Source organism: Acinonyx jubatus, chromosome C2 (genome assembly GCF_027475565.1).
Source record: "Acinonyx jubatus isolate Ajub_Pintada_27869175 chromosome C2, VMU_Ajub_asm_v1.0, whole genome shotgun sequence".
In the NCBI taxonomy this organism is placed as follows: domain Eukaryota; kingdom Metazoa; phylum Chordata; class Mammalia; order Carnivora; family Felidae; genus Acinonyx; species Acinonyx jubatus.
In genome coordinates this window covers 32,245,001-32,263,471 of record NC_069384.1, presented here as the reverse complement: position 1 = coordinate 32,263,471, position 18,471 = coordinate 32,245,001, and the positions used below count along the sequence as shown (strand labels likewise).

The window sequence follows — 18,471 nt, the reverse complement described above, 5'->3', positions numbered from 1 at the left end:
TGCAAGATGAAGAAATCCAACCCAAGGTAGCACCAATAATCAGAGTTTATTATAAGGACACATATGCATTGCTTCCCAGTAATATTCCTCAGGAAAAGCAGAAATAATATGAAAGCCGCTCCTCAAGAAGTGTATGAATTGTTTTATGATTGGGTCAGGAGGAGCCTAGTTCTAGAATGCTGGGCGGTTGTACGTATCTCAGGAGCACGTCTCCATCTGCTGGTTTCCCTAACTTCTGCTCTCCTCAGTTTCACGGTTTCTTTGTTCTTTCCCAGCTTTCTACTGACTCCTAGCATGACCTCTGCTCTCTAAAAAATCTCTTTTTACTTCATTTCCTTTTAATCTCCATTCTTGTGTTCTCTGCATTGTCTCTTTGTGTTTTAATTCATATTCTTAAAAGTTACAATTGAACTAACCCAATACATCTTCACAGATATAATTCACAGAGATAATTGGCCAAACTGGATTGGTTTCCCTTAGATCAAGTCAGTAAACACATTGCCTCCTGAGTTGCTCCTTCATCATGGGTTGTGGTGTTGGGAAGCACCACGTTTGGATGTTTTTGTGTATCTTCGTGAAAGACAAAGGAGAATCAAATGTAAGCTCCATGAGAGCCAGGGCTTTCTCTTTTGGTCGCACACTGTTATGTCTCCTATTCCAAAAACCGCGTGAGGTACATTGTGAATCCTTGCATATTTATTGAATGCACGAATAAACAAATGGCTAATGGATCATTTGGATTTGCTTATGGATTGTGCAGTAACTTCTGAATGGTATGAAACCAGAAGATTGGCCTGGTTCAGGTATTGTTCAATGTGAACCAGCCTTAAATAGTTGCTCAGATGTGAATCCAGTGAATAAATTTATGCATGAGTAGCGTGAGGGAAATCTCAGACTAACCCAGATCAGAACAGAGTCATCTTCTTCCAGGTCACATATATCTGAATATATCTTCCATGTATTTTTATATATTTAATTTGTTATTTAGAGTATAGGAAAATAATAGGAGCAAGAGCACGGGCCACTGTCTCTGAAACCACATGCAGCCATCTGACTACTAAAAATGTGGCTTTAGAGATGTCTGTAACAGAAGCAAATTCAAGAATAATGTCACTGAAGATGTATGCAAGGCATAATTGCACAGAAACAAAAATGGAATCCTGACCAAGAAGGAAGGAAAATCATATGGACAAAACTGGATATTAACATGGCCACTTGGGAGAATTCTGCAAGAACTATTTTTGACATTTTTCATCTCCTCCATATCCATTCCTATATTTACCCTTCCCTGCAATTTTACTAATCAGAGGTTTCCATGCATTTGTGCCTGTGGATCTCCACATTATATTTCCTCAAAGATACCCTACATTTTTCATCAAAATGCTAAATGCTAAATTGTTCAGTGTTCTGCTCTTAGGAAAACTAATACAAATAGTACTGGTATGCTCCTTTACAGTCAAAAATCATATGCCCATGCATCATACCGATTGAGCCACACAAAAATTTGATGAGCCACGCATTCTTAATATGTCCATATCACAGGTGAGAAAACAGGCACTCCTAGGAAGAATGACCTACCCAGATCTCTTTATCCATAAGTGGTATCATGACGATCTGAACGTAGGCCTTCTAACACTGCAAAGCTGTCTCTTGAGATTTCACACTTTATGGAAGTGTGATAACAATTTAACATGTCAGTACTTCCTATGAATATTTTCACTTTAATATGAATGTAAAGACTGGCACTGTATAACCCAAAGTTTCTTTAGTAGTAAAAAAAGGAGATTTTGACAACCCTAGAGATTTTATTTGTAGGAAGGGTTATCTTCCCATTTCCGAAACATGGGGTTGTTCCCGCTTATTTCCAAATTCCTCTTAGTCTGCAAATGATGAAACCAGACTTCTGATTTAATTTAATTTATTTTTATTTCCTTAATATTGTGCATTGATTCTGTTTGGTTTTGAGTGCTTCTTTTCATTGTAATTCATAAGTTTGTTTCAGAATATATTAGACCCTTGAGCAGAATAGGTAATTCTCTCAGCTCCCTTCAAGGGGGGGCGGGGGGAAGGAAGAATTCTTGGTGAGTGGGAGTTTGACCACATGGAACACACACACACACAGAAAACAAACCTAGAGAAGTCTTGAATGCACTTCATTATTATATCCTCACACACTTGTTTTGCTCTGTTTAAGAATTATATAAATAGCTCTAAGATAGTATGGAGACTTAGGTGTGACATCTTCCAAAACCGAAGCAAATTCTGATTTCAACATCCAACTTGGATTTAGGTAGAGCCCTCATTTGCCATCAGGTCATCCTGTTTCTAAAGTCATTGGAAAATCTCTGATTCCTTTGTACTATTCTGTACCTTTTCCACATAAGGGTACTGATTCAAACATTTTAACAAACATGGCAATAAATGAATATTTTTATTTTCTGTAGTGAAATACTGAAAGGTGCAATCCCCCTGAAGATGGTTAAAGTAATTAGATATCAGCTGAAGTACTTAACACAGGTTTTTGAACTTACATGTTTGTCACACACCCTTTGCAAAGGGATACATATTGTCATTACCGTAGTTTCCAGTTATTTTAAGTCCTTAATCAATTTAAAGCCAGAAATGCCCTGGCTACATTGTTTCTATTACTAGTTAAAATGTTTTCCGTGTCCCACCTGCACTATTTTATTTTCCATTCTCACAAAGTGACCGGGGTAAAGGAGTCAAATCCAGTGTAGAATCGAGTCCATGTACCCTGAAGATTGGGAGGGGTGGCTGTACCAATTTATATTCCCACTGATTGTGCATGAGGGTTCCTTTTTCTGTGCATCCTAATAACACTTGTTATTTCTTGCCTTTTGGATTTTAGCTGTTGTGACACATGTAAGGTGCTATCTCATTGTGGTATTGATTTGTATTTCCCCATTAAATTAGTGATGGTGAGCAACTTTTTATGTGTCTGACATTTGTGTGTCTTCTTTGGAAAAATGTTTATTCGGGCCTCTTACCCATTTTCTAATCCCATTATTTGTGGGGGCTTTTTGGCATTGAGTTCTATAAGTTCTTTAAATATGTTGAATGTAACCCCCTTATCGAATATGTCTTGGCAAATATTTCTTCCATTCAGTAGGTTATCTTACCATTTTGTTGAGGTTTCCTTTGCTGTGCAGAAGCTTTTTATTTCGATGCAGTCATCACAGTTTAATTTTGCTTTCATTTTCCTGGCCTGAGGAGACATATCTAGAAAAATATTTCTACAACCAATGTCAATGAAATTACTACTTATGTTTTCTTCCAGGAGTTTCAGGTCTCACATTTAGGTCTTTAATCTGCTTTGAATTTATTTTTGTTTATGGTGTAAGAAAATGATCCTGTGTCATTCTTTTGTATGTAGCTGCCCAGTTTCTCAGCGCTGTATGTTGAAGAGATTGTCTCCTCTCTGTTCTCACCTCCTTTGTTGTAGATTCACTGACCATACATGCACAAGTTTACTTCTGGACTCCTGTTCTGTTTCATTGGTCCATGTGCCTGTTTTTGTGCAAGTATCATACAGTTTTGATTATTAAACCTTTCTAGTATATCTTGAAATCTGGAATTGTGATATCTCCAGCTTTGTTCTTCTTTCTCAACATTGCTTAGGCTTCTTCAGGTCTTTTGTACTTCCATACACAATTTAGAATTGTCTGTTCTACTTCCGTGAGAAATGTTGTTGGTATATTGATGGGGATTGCGTTAAATCCATAGATTTCTTTGAGTAGCATGGGCATTTTAACAATATTGTTTCTTCCAATCCATGAGCATGGAATGTCTTTCCGTGCGTTTGTGTCATCTTCCATTTCTTTATCAGTGTTTTTTTAGTTTTCACAGTACAGGTTTTTCACCTCTTTGGTTAAATTTACCCCTAGGTATTTAACTATTTTATTTATATTTATAGAATATTAACTTTTGAGTTGACTTATGCCATGTTTTTGAAAGATCAGAACATCCAAGAACAATAACAATAATACAATAATAACAATAACAACAATACAGAGAAAAGCAAATTAGTTAAGTTTTGAAAATAGTACATTCACTAGAATGTACTTAACTAATTTTCACAGGACAGCAGAACAAAACTTGCAAAGCGAAGCTTTACTCATAAAGTCTTCCTTAATGATAGTAATTTCTACAGAAAATTAAGCCATTACATACTGAATTCACTTTATATATATTGATGCAATTCACCTTCACACTTATTTGGATACATACACATAGGTGAATTCTGCATTATAGCTCTTTTTTTTTTTACCAGTATACAGAAGGAAACTCAAGTGTAGCATCGATACCACTTGTCCAAGGCAGCCGTGCTAAAAACTGATGGAGTTGGTCTAAGCACAGTCTGACTCTTTTTTTCTTTTAATGTTTATTTATTTATTTTGAGAGAGAGAGAGACAGAGAGAGAGAGGGAGAATCTCAAGCAGGCTCCATGCTGTCAACACAGCGTCTCACATGGGACTCATCTAAGGAATCATGAGACCATGCCCTCAGTTGAAATCAAGCATCAGACGTTTAACCGACTGAGCTATCCAGGCACCCCACAGTCTGACTCTAAACCCGGGTTTTTACATTGAACCAGTATCCTCCTCTAGAATCTAAAGTGGCAGTTTTCACTATAGAATATCAAAAAATGAATACAAATACCAACACAAGAAAGGAGGCATATGAACCTAAATTGTATGCATTGTACTACAAAAATGGGTATATCCTGTGGGTATTTATTGAAGTCCATGAATATAAAGATAGGTAAGACACAGCTCTGCTTCCTATGAACTCACAGTCTAGTGGGAAACACATAATTAAACAAAACTTCTAAACTGCATATCATTTTGGCAATGATAATAACTATAGGAGCAGAGAGAATACTTAATAGCCTTGAAAGAATAACAATGTGGCCCTTCACAGAGGAGGAAATGTTGGGGCAGAACCAGATAGTAATAGTAACTGTAAAACTTATTACAGAAATAGGAGGGCAAGATCATCACAACCAGAGAGAATAGCACACAGAGATGGCACGGAAAATATGGGTTGAAATCTGGAGTGAGTAGGAGGGAAGGAGTCCTAGAAGATAATGCCAGACAAGTAGGGAGCCTGGCATGTTGTGCCAAGTCATATTAAAATGCTTAATTTAGTTACACTAAGCTAATTAAAATATTAATGATATTATATATATGAAATCATTGACCACAATGGTTGGCACAAGATGTCTTGAATAAAGCAGAGTCACAGCGTGAATATAGAACTGTGGTAGTTAATGACTTGGACTGTGGAACAAAAAATCTGGATCTGTATTTTAGTTCCACAGCTCTTGGGCTTTGGGAAAAACATGTAATCTCTCTGAGTCTCAGTGGATTTTTTTTGTTTTTTGTTTGTTTGTTTTCTGTAAAAGACAAATCAACGTTGCAGCAACAGCAGCAATAACAACAACAATAATGTTGCTTGCTAACATTTTATTAATGTTTGTTTATCCCAGTTAATGTTTTAAGATATCTCATCGCATTTGGTCGTTGAGTATTCTCAAACCCCGCTGCAGGTAAATAGCATTGTTCTCCTCGTTTTACAGAGCAGAAAATGAAGGCCAAAAAGAGGTTAAATAAAATACAGAGTTGAGCATGCATGGATTTGATTCAGAGTCCCAATGCAGGAAACATACTGCTGCTAACAGCTGGGGTGGATGATGCCTCGCTCTGATGTCTGGTAGCTGGTGCAAGCTGCGGGCTACTGTGGCTCACTCTTCTGTCTCCTCATGGGCCCTCGGCCCCCAGTAGGATAGACCAGATACCTTTTGTGGTCTCCAGGCCGAGTTCCAAAGAAACAAAAGCAGAGGCCCAACCACACAAGCCCCACGTGTCACTTTTGCTACATTCCATTGGTGAAAATAAGTCACAAGGCTAATCCAGTTGCAAGTGGTGTTGAAATAGACTTGACCTCTCCAGAGGAGGATTGCCAGAGCAGCATGAAGTAAGCCTTAAGATTGCCAACAGCTGTTACAGTCATTTTTGCAAACACTACCACAAGTTTTTCCGGGGCACCCTTTTTTTGACCAGTGGACACATTTCCAGTTCTGTGCAAGAACACTGATGAAATTCAGGGGTCACCAAAGCCTCAGTTATTATTGGAAAACTCAATTTGGTATGTTAGCCTAAATACTTATTGGTAAGACCTATGATAGAGACGTTTTACTAACATGAGTTGAAGGTTCTCTAGTTGATTCTCGTATAAGTGGAAAATTAATTCAAATAAAGCATTCTATTTTTCATCAGTATTAACTACTCAACGTTCCTGTGTGTATAAACTTTTCAATTCCTCTGTCAGTGATAAAAATTATGGCTTTGACTGTTACTGTACTAAAAATGCAGAATACTGTGAATTCTGAAACACCTGTTCAGGTAGGAAAATATTGGTATATTTAGAACGAGTTAAATAAAATCTGATGTCATACAAAGTGGCACATGGTTTTTAGTATCATGAGTATTTATATTTGAGTTCTAGCAGTAGACTTCATTTTCCTGTCAATGCTGTCATGTTTTCCAATGGTTTATCAGAAGGCCAGTAGGACATTTTATGGATAAGAATTAGAAATATTGGAAATACTGTGTATCTGATGGATAGTCATATACATTATAGCTCTCTCTATTATTTCATTATGGAAAGATTACAGCCAGACTCAAAAAGTTAATCTTCAAAAAGTTAGTCTTTCTGAAAATTACTCTATTTGGGACAAATCTTAATCAGTGATATTGAAGCGTAAATGCCAGATATGCGTTGACCATGGTGCAACCATGCCTCCTGCGTAATGATAATCTGTAGTCTCCTTTTCTGATGCATTTTCCAGAGAAGTGGCAAGATGATCATCAATTCCCTGTCATCAATTCCCAATTAATGGGCCCCAAACCCTCTCATAGGATTACATTTTCAGTAAATCAGAACACAGAGTCAGAATTCAAAATAAGCCTTTTTCACTTTAACCAGAACTATGCATGCAAGATGGACCCAGTGTCTGGGAGTGGAGCTCACGAGACATAAGCTAAATTAAAGACACTCTTTAGTTTCTTATCATGTTCAGATTCCAGTTATTCATTTACACAGACACAGCCTTTGAATCTACTTAAAAAACTGACTTGTCACCCTTTGGAGGGTGGAATGCCTGACACTCAGGAAAGGGAAATCTGTGATACTATGGCCAGGTGATTCCTACGTGTAAGAGGTGTGGTTTAATCCATGACCGAGATCATTTTGTTTGTCTAATGAGACATTAAGGATCTACCAATTTGCTGAGACTATACCTTTCTGTTTACAGTAGTGGGGGGCTTCTTCCTCACACGGCCTTGCTCGGAATGTGCAACATTTTCTTCCTGTTCTCAGACTTAACTCCATGCTCGTCAAATAAGCTTTGTGGGTTATGTGATACTAACCTGCCTATGGCTTTTTACAAATGCTGTCAGCCCCAACCACAGGAATTCCTCTTCACATGTCCTTACAAATGCATATCCAAGTCTCTTTTCTCATTTATTTTTTTTACTCCTGTACCAAATATTCTAACACTGGTCATCGTTTGTCCTTGATGAACTTTTAATATTAGTCCTGCTTAAGTCAGAACTTCCTGTACACGCTTACGTGATACCTAATCTATTTCCCAGTTTCCTTTGGCGTTAAGTGATTAATTCTTTAGAACTTGATTCATTTGTGTTTTTGTTTCTTTTTCTAAGTTCTCTTGCTGTCTGATCAAATCATGAGTTTATGGGCATAGTTACGTCTCATACCTGTTTGGTATCCAACACAGTATCTCTATGCATCTATCAATGTATGTATCTGCCATTCTTGTATAGTTACTGGAAGAATTTTTGACACGCTAGTAGCCGATTGTGTGTACCCATGTGTCCAATTAAAATTTGCTGTTAATGTTATTTGCATAAAATAGTTATTTGTGTTTGTTAATTTATTCATTCAATTAAACAATTATTGAGACTATGTACAAATAGCTGCTCTCATTACCAGTGGAAAAGAATGAGAGGCTGTCATGGCTGACTATTTTCTCATTGATCATGGCATTAGGGACACAATGAAATCTTTTTTCCCAAAGTATTTTTAGCCCCCATATATCTTTTTTTTTTTAATTTTTTTTCAATGTTTTTTAATTTATTTTTGGGACAGAGAGAGACAGAGCATGAACGGGGGAGGGGCAGAGAGAGAGGGAGACACAGAATCGGAAACAGGCTCCAGGCTCCGAGCCATCAGCCCAGAGCCTGACGCGGGGCTCGAACTCACGGACCGTGAGATGGTGACCTGGCTGAAGTCGGACGCTTAACCGACTGCCCCACCCAGGCGCCCCTCCCCCATATATCTTTATAGATCGAATCTATATCCATTTGAGGTGATACAAAATTAATTGTGGTTAAGCTTTAAGTTCTTTCCCTTCTCTGATGTGCTATGATAGTATTCATTATTGTAATGTGATAACAAGAAAGCAAACAGTGGGTGGGATGCTCTTAAGAAATGGGGAGTCCTCTTTCCCAAGACATAAAAAGAAATTCACTGGTGTCCTTCTAAAAAGCAGGTACCAAGGATGGATTTAGGGCTTCCTGGAGAAAGTAAGAAAAGAACACAGGACACCACCACTCACAGGTTTTGTTCCATACGTTGATGTTCTTCCCAGGTGAAAGTGATACCAATGAATCATTTATATGAGATATTTATTGAGGGTCTACAGTGTGTCTGATGATATGCTTGGGGCCTGATAGGCAGAGGCCCCTTAGAAATAGGGCATTTTAGGGGCGCCTGGGTGGCGCAGTCGGTTGAGCGTCCGACTTCAGCCAGGTCACGATCTCGCGGTCTGTGAGTTCGAGCCCCGCGTCAGGCTCTGGGCTGATGGCTCAGAGCCTGGAGCCTGTTTCCGATTCTGTGTCTCCCTCTCTCTCTGCCCCTCCCCCGTTCATGCTCTGTCTCTCTCTGTCCCAAAAATAAATAAACGTTGAAAAAAAAAGAAATAGGGCATTTTATCAAAGTCATAGAAGCAGAGATGAGAATGACGGTGACCAGGGGCAGGGAGGGAAAGAGAGGTGCTGGTCAAAGAGTACAAACTTCCAGTTATATGGAAGCTTATTCTAGAGTAAGCTCTACCGATCCGATGTACAGCATAGTAATTATAGGTACCAATATTGTGTTACAAACTTGAAAGTTGCTAAGAGAGCAAATCTTACATATTCTCACCACCAAAAAGATGTGGTATTTATGTGATATTATGCAGGTATTAGCTAACTCAAAGGTGGTAATCATTTTGCAATATATAACTGTACATTGTACACCTTAAACTTATGCAATGTTACATGTTAATTATATCTCAATATATCTAAGAAAGGTAATTTTTAAAAAAGAATTTTATGTAAGAGAGTGATGACATTTTTGTAATAATCTGGTTATAAAGTGTATTCTGAAACTAGACTCGTAAACTACATGTGCATGAGCACCTAGCTGGAGTGAAAAAATTACAGACTATGTGCCTGTGTAAACACACGGAAATGCAAATTTTCAAAAATACTTTGCTAGTCAAAAAACCAAAACAAACAAACAAACAAAAACCACAAACCCAAATCTATAGTGTTGACTAGAACAGAGTTCATTCAGTTGATGTCCCTCGGCTTCATATATTTTCACCTTACCTCACTCATTTAAGGAGATTCATAAGTGATGTGGTTCACGGCAGTTATGGTTGTAGCCGTGGCCTTTCCCGGCCAGCTGATGTGGCATCAAAATTATGGTTTTGCAGGTAGTTGCGTTGAGGAGAAAGGAGTGAGTTGTTGTGACCCAGATTATGGTAGTTATCTATTGCTATGTAATAAATTACTCTTAAAGTTCAGCAGCTTAAAACTACAAACGTGTTGGGGCGCCTGGGTGGCACAGTCGGTTAAGCGTCCGACTTCAGCCCGGTCACGATCTCGCGGTCCGTGAGTTCGAGCCCCGCGTCAGGCTCTGGGCTGATGGCTCAGAGCCTGGAGCCTGGTTCCGATTCTGTGTCTCCCTCTCTCTCTGCCCCGCCCCCGTTCATGCTCTGTCTCTCTCTGTCCCAAAAATAAATAAACTTTGAAAAAAAAAATTTTTTAATGTTAAAAAACAAAAAAACAAAAAAAACTACAAACGTGTTGTCTTGCACCGTTTCTGAGGATCAGGAATCTGAAACAGGTTGGCTGGTAGTTCGGGCACGGGGTGTTGTGAGGTTGTGGGCAAGCTATCAGCTAGGGCCACGGGCATCAGGCTCCATCAGCTCAGTCACATGGTTGACCACAGTTGCTTGCTGGCTATGGGATTGCTACCTCAGTTTCTTGCCATCTGAGCCTCTCCACAGCCTGCCCATTTCCTCACAAGATGGCAGCTGGCTTCCCCAGAGTGAATGGTCTAAAGGAGAGAGAGGGTGCACAAGAAGGAAACCCCAGTGTCCTCTATACCCTCATCTCAGAGTCATGCCATCTTTCCCACCTTGTTTTCAGCAACATCCCAGTTTATACACTGGAATAGGGATTCATGCTCACTTCTTGAAGGAAAGAATATTAAAGAATTTGTGGAAATGTTAAAACCACAGAAAATCTGCCATTTTCTAATCTATGTCTTTGATGGTGGAAGAGTATTTTAACCTTTCAAACATCAGGGGCTTTTGTTTGTTTGTTTGTTTATGTGTTTCCACTTACCAGGTTTTTTTTTTTTCCAACTGAAAACGTATTAACAGTCAGACTAATGTCACAAAACTGGCTTGAGGATTAATGGAGGTAATTTTTTTTAAATTTATTTATGTATTTTGAGAGAGAGGAGGGGGACAGGCAGGGAGAGAGAGAGACAGAAAAAGAGAGAGAGAGAAAGAGAGAGAGGGGGGATCCCAAGCAGGCTACACACTCCATACTGAGCCTCACTCGCGGCTTGATTTCACAGACTGGACAGTGTGATTATGACCTAAGCTGAAATCAAGAGTCACAGACACTTAACCAACTAAGCCACCCAGGAGTCCCTGGAGGTGATGTTTATACAAGCAGTTTGCAAAGTGCCATGGGAATAAAATGTATCTTTTAATAGAATCTGTAGTTATTGGGACGCCTGGGTGGCTTGGTCGGTTAAGCGTCCGACTTCGGCTCGGGTCATGATCTCATGGTCCATGAGTCTGAGCCCCACGTTGGGCTCTGTGCTGATAGCTCAGAGCCTGGAGCCTGTTTCAGATTCTGTGTCTCCCTCTTTCTCTGCTCCTCCCCTGTTCATGCTCTGTCTCTCTCTGTCTCAAAAATAAATAAACGTTAAAAAAAATTTAAAAAAAAAGAATCTGTAGTTATAGCTGTGACATTATCTTCTAGACAAGTGTGTTACCCTATAAAATATGGTATAGGGATACCTCACATATTATTGATGTTACTGTTAATTTATAGTTGGAGTAACCACTAGTATTGCTTATGGTTGGGTCATACTGTTTATAAATGACAATTATGGATGCATGTTTCCCAACTATAAAACAACAGCATGTCTTATCAATTTTATTTCCTTCAAATCTGTCCATCTGCCCATCTCTACTGAGAGAACCATAGACCGATATCATATCTTGCCTGGGCTGCTGAGATATCCTTAACTGGTTTTCCAGTTATAACCGTTGCCCCTTCAGATCCATTTACCACATTGTAGCCAATGTACTTTATTTAATTCAAATCTGCAAATGACATATTGGATAAAGGGCTAGTATCCAACATCTATAAAGAACTCCACAAACACCACACTGAAAAACAAATAATCTAGTGAAGAAATGGGCAGAAGACATGAAAAAACACTTTTCTAAAGAAGACATCCAGATGGCCAACAGACACATGAAAGAATGCTCAACATCACTCCTCATCAGGGAAATACAAATCAAAACCACACTGATATACCACCTCATGCCAGTCAGAGTGGCTAAAATGAACAAATCAGGAGACTATAGATGCTGGCGAGGTTGTGGAGAAACGGGAATCCTTTTGCACTGTTGGTGGGAATGCAAACTTGTGCAGCCGCTCTGGAAAACAGTATGGAGGTTCCTCAAAAAATTAACAATAGATCTACCTTATGACCCAGCAATAGCACTGCTAGGAATTTACCCAAGGGATACAGGAGTACTGATGCATAGGGGCACTTGTACCCCAATGTTTATAGCAGCACTTTCAACAATAGCCAAATTATGGAAAGAACCTAAATATCCATCAACTGATGAATGGATAAAGAAGATGTGGTTTATATACGCAATGGAATACTACGCGGCAATGAGAAAGAATGAAATCTGGCCATTTGTAGCAACGTGGATGGAACTAGAGGGTACTATGCTAAGTGAAGTCAGTCAGAGAAGGACAGATACCGTATGTTTTCACTCATATATGGATCCTGAGAAACTTAACAGAAGACCATAGGGGAAGGGAAGGGGGGAAAATTTACAGAAAAGGAAGGAGGCAAACCATAAGAGACTCTTAAAAACTGAGAATAAACTGAGGGTTGATGGGGGGTGGGAGGGAGGGGAAAGTGGGTGATGGGCATTGAGGAGGGCACCTGTTGGGATGAGCACTAGGTGTTGTATGGAAACCAATTTGGCAATAAATTATATTTAATATAAAAAAACAACAAAAACCACACATCGTCCTTATAGAGAATTAAGGCTTTTATATGTTGTAGACGAATATGTCATTTCTCACTAGATATAAGGTCTTATTTCTTATACTGGTATTTGTTTTTCTACTCACACAACTTTCAGTATTTCTTCCCTATTTGGTTTGAAGTGATAGGGATATTTTAGAAAGTTATTGAACAGCAACAACAAAAAGGAATGTTAAGTTCAAAAGACCCTTTTCTTCACCTTTGATTTTCCAGTCTGCTTAGATGGCTCCACTCCAAGATGTCCATCCCAAAAGTCAGCATCAACCTTGGAGCCCCCTTTCCCTCAGTCTCTGTGTACAATTCATCACCCACTCTTATTGACTCTGCCTTCAGAATGTGTTTCTCATCTATTCATTTTCTATATTTTTCTTTATTTCTATCACTACTATCACTTAATAAGGAGATGGTCTCCTAACCAGTCACCCCCTTCCATCTTGACACCCTCCAACTTATTCTTTGTTGAAAGGAAAATAACCTTTTAGTGCAAAATCCATTTCTTCTTAAAACTTTAGAATAAAGTTCAGAATCCTTAACATAGCTTCCAGGGCCCAAACAGAAAAGGTTTCTCCTTACCTCCCTAGCTATTCTTTCTTCCTAATGTGTGCCAAGCTCTTTTATGCCTGAGAAATTTTTGTGTAAGTTTTCTCTCTGGCTGGGCCTATTTTCTGCTTTTCCTACTTTGGTCTTGTGTATGCGTATTCATCCTGTCTCTGCTTCTGCATTACTTCTTCAAGGAACCTTTAAACTAATCCCCCTATTATATCTCTGTTTGAAATCTTCTCTTTCACTTCATCTAGTGGTGGGACTGTATTATATGGTGTCCATTTCCAGTAACTAGAATATCAGCCCCATGAGAACAGTGACCACATCAATGAACTGGTTGCAACTCCTCAGTAATTAGCCTAGTTCCTGACACATGTCGGATGTTCAGAAAACATTTGTTGAATGAATGAATGATAGGAGGACAGGAGGATTGGACTGCTCCCATTAATTTCCTTGGGTCAGGATTGACTTATGTGACTAGTTGACATGATGGTACTGATCATTTTCACTTATGAAGAATGAGATTGCTCAACTCACTGGCTCAGACCAGAGCGTGTTTGCTCAGCCAAGTGGAGGCAGTGCTTGGAGAAAGAAGGAAGAGAAGGTGAAGAAATGCCCTTTTTCTATTTAATGTCTTAAGTTGAAATAACCACAGACATGTGGAATTTAGGATGTGACTGCCAAATAACTGCTTTTGTACCAATTTGTAATTTTAGAGCAGACCAGGCCCATTTGCTGATAATCCTCATTGCCTTTCTGTTAAAATGTTTGCATATTTGAAAGCTGGTCTTAGAATGTGTCTGCAGATTAGAAAACTGGTCTTACAATGTTAACTAGGATTTCCTTTTTATCTGTAACATCTTGTAATACTAATGGTCAAGTAAAGCCCATGATGACATATAAATAAATGTACATCCTGTATTCATAGTTGCTCTCTTTTGATGGTCTCCTAATTCTCATGACCTAAAAATTAATATAGAATGTAAGTTTCAAGTTTTTACTAGTGTAGTATGGATCATAGGAGTGATAAAATCATTTTGCAGGAAGCAGGAGAGACAGAATAGACCAACATGTATTTACGAAGCAAACAAGTGTTTATGATACAATGCAGATGATCCTCAAATACCCAAAATACATTACACTTTGCCCTTCTTCATGGATTTGGGATACTAATGTGTTGCTTTTATCTTATGGCTAGGATTGACTTTAAATGAAAGAGAATAAATAGGAATATGGTTTCCTATTTATCTGTAACATCTTGTAATGCTAATGCCCAAGGAAAGCAAATAACAACATATAAGTAAACACATGTCCAGAGCATGAAAGAAATTATCCTGGCTCTTCTAAAGAGTTATATTTTAATTTTAAACTTACCAACTCAGGGGCGTCTGGGTGGCTCAGTAGGTTAAGCATCCGACTTTGGTTCAGGTCATGATCTCACAGTTAGTGAGTTCAAGCCCCACGTGGGGCTCTGGGCTGACAGCACAGAGTCTGGAGCCCACTTCGAGTTCTGTGTCTCTCCCTCACTCTCTGCCCCTTCTCTGACCCTGCTCACACTGTGTCTCTCTCAAAAATAAGTAAACATTGGGGCGCCTGGGTGGCTGACTTCGCTCAGGTCACGATCTCACAGTTTGTGGGTTTGAGCCCCGTGTTGGGCTCTGTGCTGACAGCTAGCTCAGAGCCTGGAGCCTGCTTTGGATTTTGTGTCTCCCTCCCTCTATGTCCTTCCCCTCTCATGTTCTGTCTCTCTTTCTAACATAAATAAACATTAAAATTTTTTTTTATTTTTTTTAACATTTATCTTTGAGACAGAGAGAGGCAGAGCATGAACAGGGGAAGGGCAGAGAGAGAGGGAGACACAGAATCTGAAACAGGCTCCAGGCTCTGAGCTGTCAGCACAGAGCCCAACGCGGGGCTCGAACTCACAGACCATGAGATCATGACCTGAGCAGAAGTCTGACGCTTAACCGACTGAGCCACCCAGGTGCCCCTAAAAATTTGTTTAAAAAACATTAAAAAAATTAAAACTTACCAACTCAAAATGTACCATCAATTCAAACTTTTAGTAAGTTTCTTCTGTGTATAGCAATCATTAAAATCACTACTAAATTTAGGGATATATAGAAAATATAGTCAGGCCCACAGTGAGGTATACATACACCTTGTATTGAAAACACACACACACACACACACACACACACACATATTTAACTTTTAAAATAATTTCTGAGATCTACTTCCAGGTGAATAAGTCATGAGAAAAATGAATAATTATGCCTGAGGACATCTGAAAAGATAAACTTATATTAAGCAATTAAGCTTTAATAGGATTATACAAAGTAGTGATGGGAAAAAGAGGTATTTCAAGTAGAAAGATAATGTGTAAAAAGACCTGACAGTCTAGAAGTTCATGTTCTTTTGGAAAACAGGGAGTTTCCTAGTATGGCTAGATCTTATGGCTTATAATAGGAATGAGAAAAAAATAAAAAGCCTTCCTTAATGCCCCTAGTCAGTCAGACATTTTCTCTTCCGTAATTCCACAGAAATTTTATGTGGATTTTCACTGCATTTATCATATGACATGAAAAAGTATTTGTTGAAATATGTTTCTCCCTTTTAACTATGAGCTTAGTATATAGATATTTGCTGTTAATAATATATCTGATATGTTATAGAAATTCAAAGAACATCTCTTGAATCAAAGAGTCTGGAAAATTAAAGTTAGAACCAGATTCAGAATGCTCTGTCTCATATGACTAATGAAAAAGTTTAGGGTTGGGTCATTTTTGCTTTCAAAATTTTTTGCTTTTTTGTCATTTTGCTACGAGGAGATTCCTCCGAACAATCTGAATTTTCACCTTCTCGTCAAAATCGGAAACACTTGGCCCCCCGTGAGGTGGTAACACGCAGCTGAAGTTGAGTGGCGGCTGCCACCTTTCACGGAACTGTCTCTGCACATGCCACAGTCCCCACCTCTCCCTCTTGTCCTCCACTCAGCCCATTTCATCACTTTACGTTATCTGCTTGGCTGCTGCAGACTCGTCCATTCTTCCCTCTCCTTTGCTGCAGTGCAGGGGACTACCAGTAAAGAGCACATCCTCAGGTATGTGTTTTAGAAATATGTTTTGGCAGCTCTTGGAACTATTTAACTGTAGAAGTAGGTCAGGTGGTAGCATATTCTAATGTCAAGTGTTTAGCAGGATTCTAAACTAGCTTTATATGCTTGATAAAAAACATGTATGTATATTATTGTTCTATAATATCCTTAGGAGAATAAAATGGGTTTTATTGTTAAAGACAGAAAGAAATTTGGCCCTAAGGTGAAGGCCAGCTTCTTATGTCATGGCAGGGAAGACAATATTGCAAGTTGTCCATAGGAAATAGACTTAATTGTAAAACTGAGAAGTATGATTTTACTAAAAACTATGCTCAGCTTAGAGGTGATGAAAATCATTTTGCAGGAAGCAGGAGAGATAGAATAGTCCAACATGTATTTACAAGCAAACAAGTGTTTATGATACAATGCAGATGATCCTCGAATACGCAACATACATTACACTTTGCCCTTCTTTATGGATTTGGGATATTTTTGGCAGATTGTTTTTTTTTTTTTTTGCATTATTCTCCGAATATAAAAATCACATAGTACAAGCTAAGTAGGAAAGATGATTGTTTACCACTCCCTTTTTTTCAGAGGTATTTTTATCATGTCTTACCAGCATATATTTATATATCTGATCCTTTCTCCAGGATGCTACATAGAGTTTTGCGGACAAGTGTTTTTTCCCTCCTTTCCTTAACAACACCTCTGGTTGAAAGGTGTGTTTGCAGTGCCAAAATTAAATATTCGGGTTCGTCAAGTACTATAATCTGTGGTACAGAAATGGGTAGGTGGGAAAATACTGAAATCTCAGCTTTTTCTTGTTATCAGGTTATGAAAAATGTTGACAAACATTTGGAAGAAGTGAGAGCTGGCAGGAGTGGGTTAGGAACTGGTAGCTGCAGAAAGACCAAAGAAAATTGTCAGCTTCTCTCTCTCCTGACATTTTGCTTATGTATAGAGGAAGGGTTTACATCCCTCCTATTTTTTTAACATTCCTGCATAATTCGAATGGAGAGCCTGATGAGGACGTACCTGCGTTTTGAAAATTTATGGGGAAAGCAGCATTTTTGCATTTCTGCTAAATGAAATGACAGGATTGGCTCCAGGTTTCTATTCCCAGCAAAAGCCTCAGGTTCGTCTGTGACAGGACTCTCCATAGAGGTTATTTTTACCTGGCATGGCTGTGCTGTTACTGATGCTGCTGCTCTCGCTGGCAGAAATAACTTCTCCTGTGGGTGTCTCGGGCAGAATGAAAGCTGGGTCAAGGTGGAGAGGTGAAAAGAATCGTGAGTAACCAGGAATTTTTACTCTTGGTGCATTTCTTTCTCCTTTATATTTTAGAATGTATCGGATCTGCCTAGCTTTGCAGTTCACAGCATTTCCAAGAGGTTGTTTTAAGACTTAAAAATAATTTTACACATTAAATATGCATGCAGAATAAATGGGCTCCACCTTCCATAGGCTCCACACATCTGCAATATTGTTCTGTATTTCATTGCAAGACTTTTGCTTGGCTTTCTTCATTAACTCTTACAATTCCTGACACTTGTAAAGACTGAGCAGATAGATCCAAAGGCCATGCATGTAAATTAACATTACCTCTTCTACATAAAGTTCAAATATGTTGCTGACATTTGTTGATATTCAAGTCCTAGTTGTCTAATACGATTCCTACATCTAAGCATCCTGTTTTGAGGGTAATAAGGAAGGAAAGTTAAAAATAGCAAATGTCGTAGGAACTCTGATTTGAATAACTTAAGAGTTGAAGCTTTACAGTCGGGAGTTGCAGGTCGATACATGGATCACTCTGTAGAGTCAGTAAGTCCTTTATTCTGTGCCTATGAAAATGCAAGACCTCCACAGTTTCACCATTACATTTGTTTATGTACTTAAGGTATATAGAGTTTACATTACTGTTATAGTTTTATAACTGAATCTGTTTCTGGTATCATTGGAAGAGAGGGAAATGCATTTGACATTTGTTTCCCTCTGAGCTAATTGGCCATATTCAGCCACTGTCCTTTCTCCTTTTTACCATCCTATCAGCCACCACAGACCCCACTTCTGTGTGTGTGTGTGTGTGTGTGTATGTGTGTGTGTGTAGAAAGCTTACACATAGATTTATTCATCTTATCCAATTT

The 18,471-nt window shown here is 38.7% G+C and overlaps 1 protein-coding gene across 5 annotated transcripts in view; it reads left to right on the top strand.

Moving 5' to 3' along the window:
* ROBO1 (roundabout guidance receptor 1) overlaps positions 1 to 18,471 on the top strand; it is a 1,120,365-nt gene that overhangs the window by 318,865 nt on the left and 783,029 nt on the right. The window contains exon 1 of one of the 5 annotated variants that reach the window (XM_053220690.1): positions 15,466 to 17,616. The exons of the other annotated variants lie outside the window; for them this stretch is intronic. Coding sequence (XP_053076665.1) covers positions 17,508 to 17,616 — 109 coding nt within the window. The 5' untranslated portion in view covers positions 15,466 to 17,507. Of the gene's footprint in view, positions 1 to 15,465; positions 17,617 to 18,471 lie in introns of those variants that run through there. 5 annotated transcript variants of the gene reach the window in all.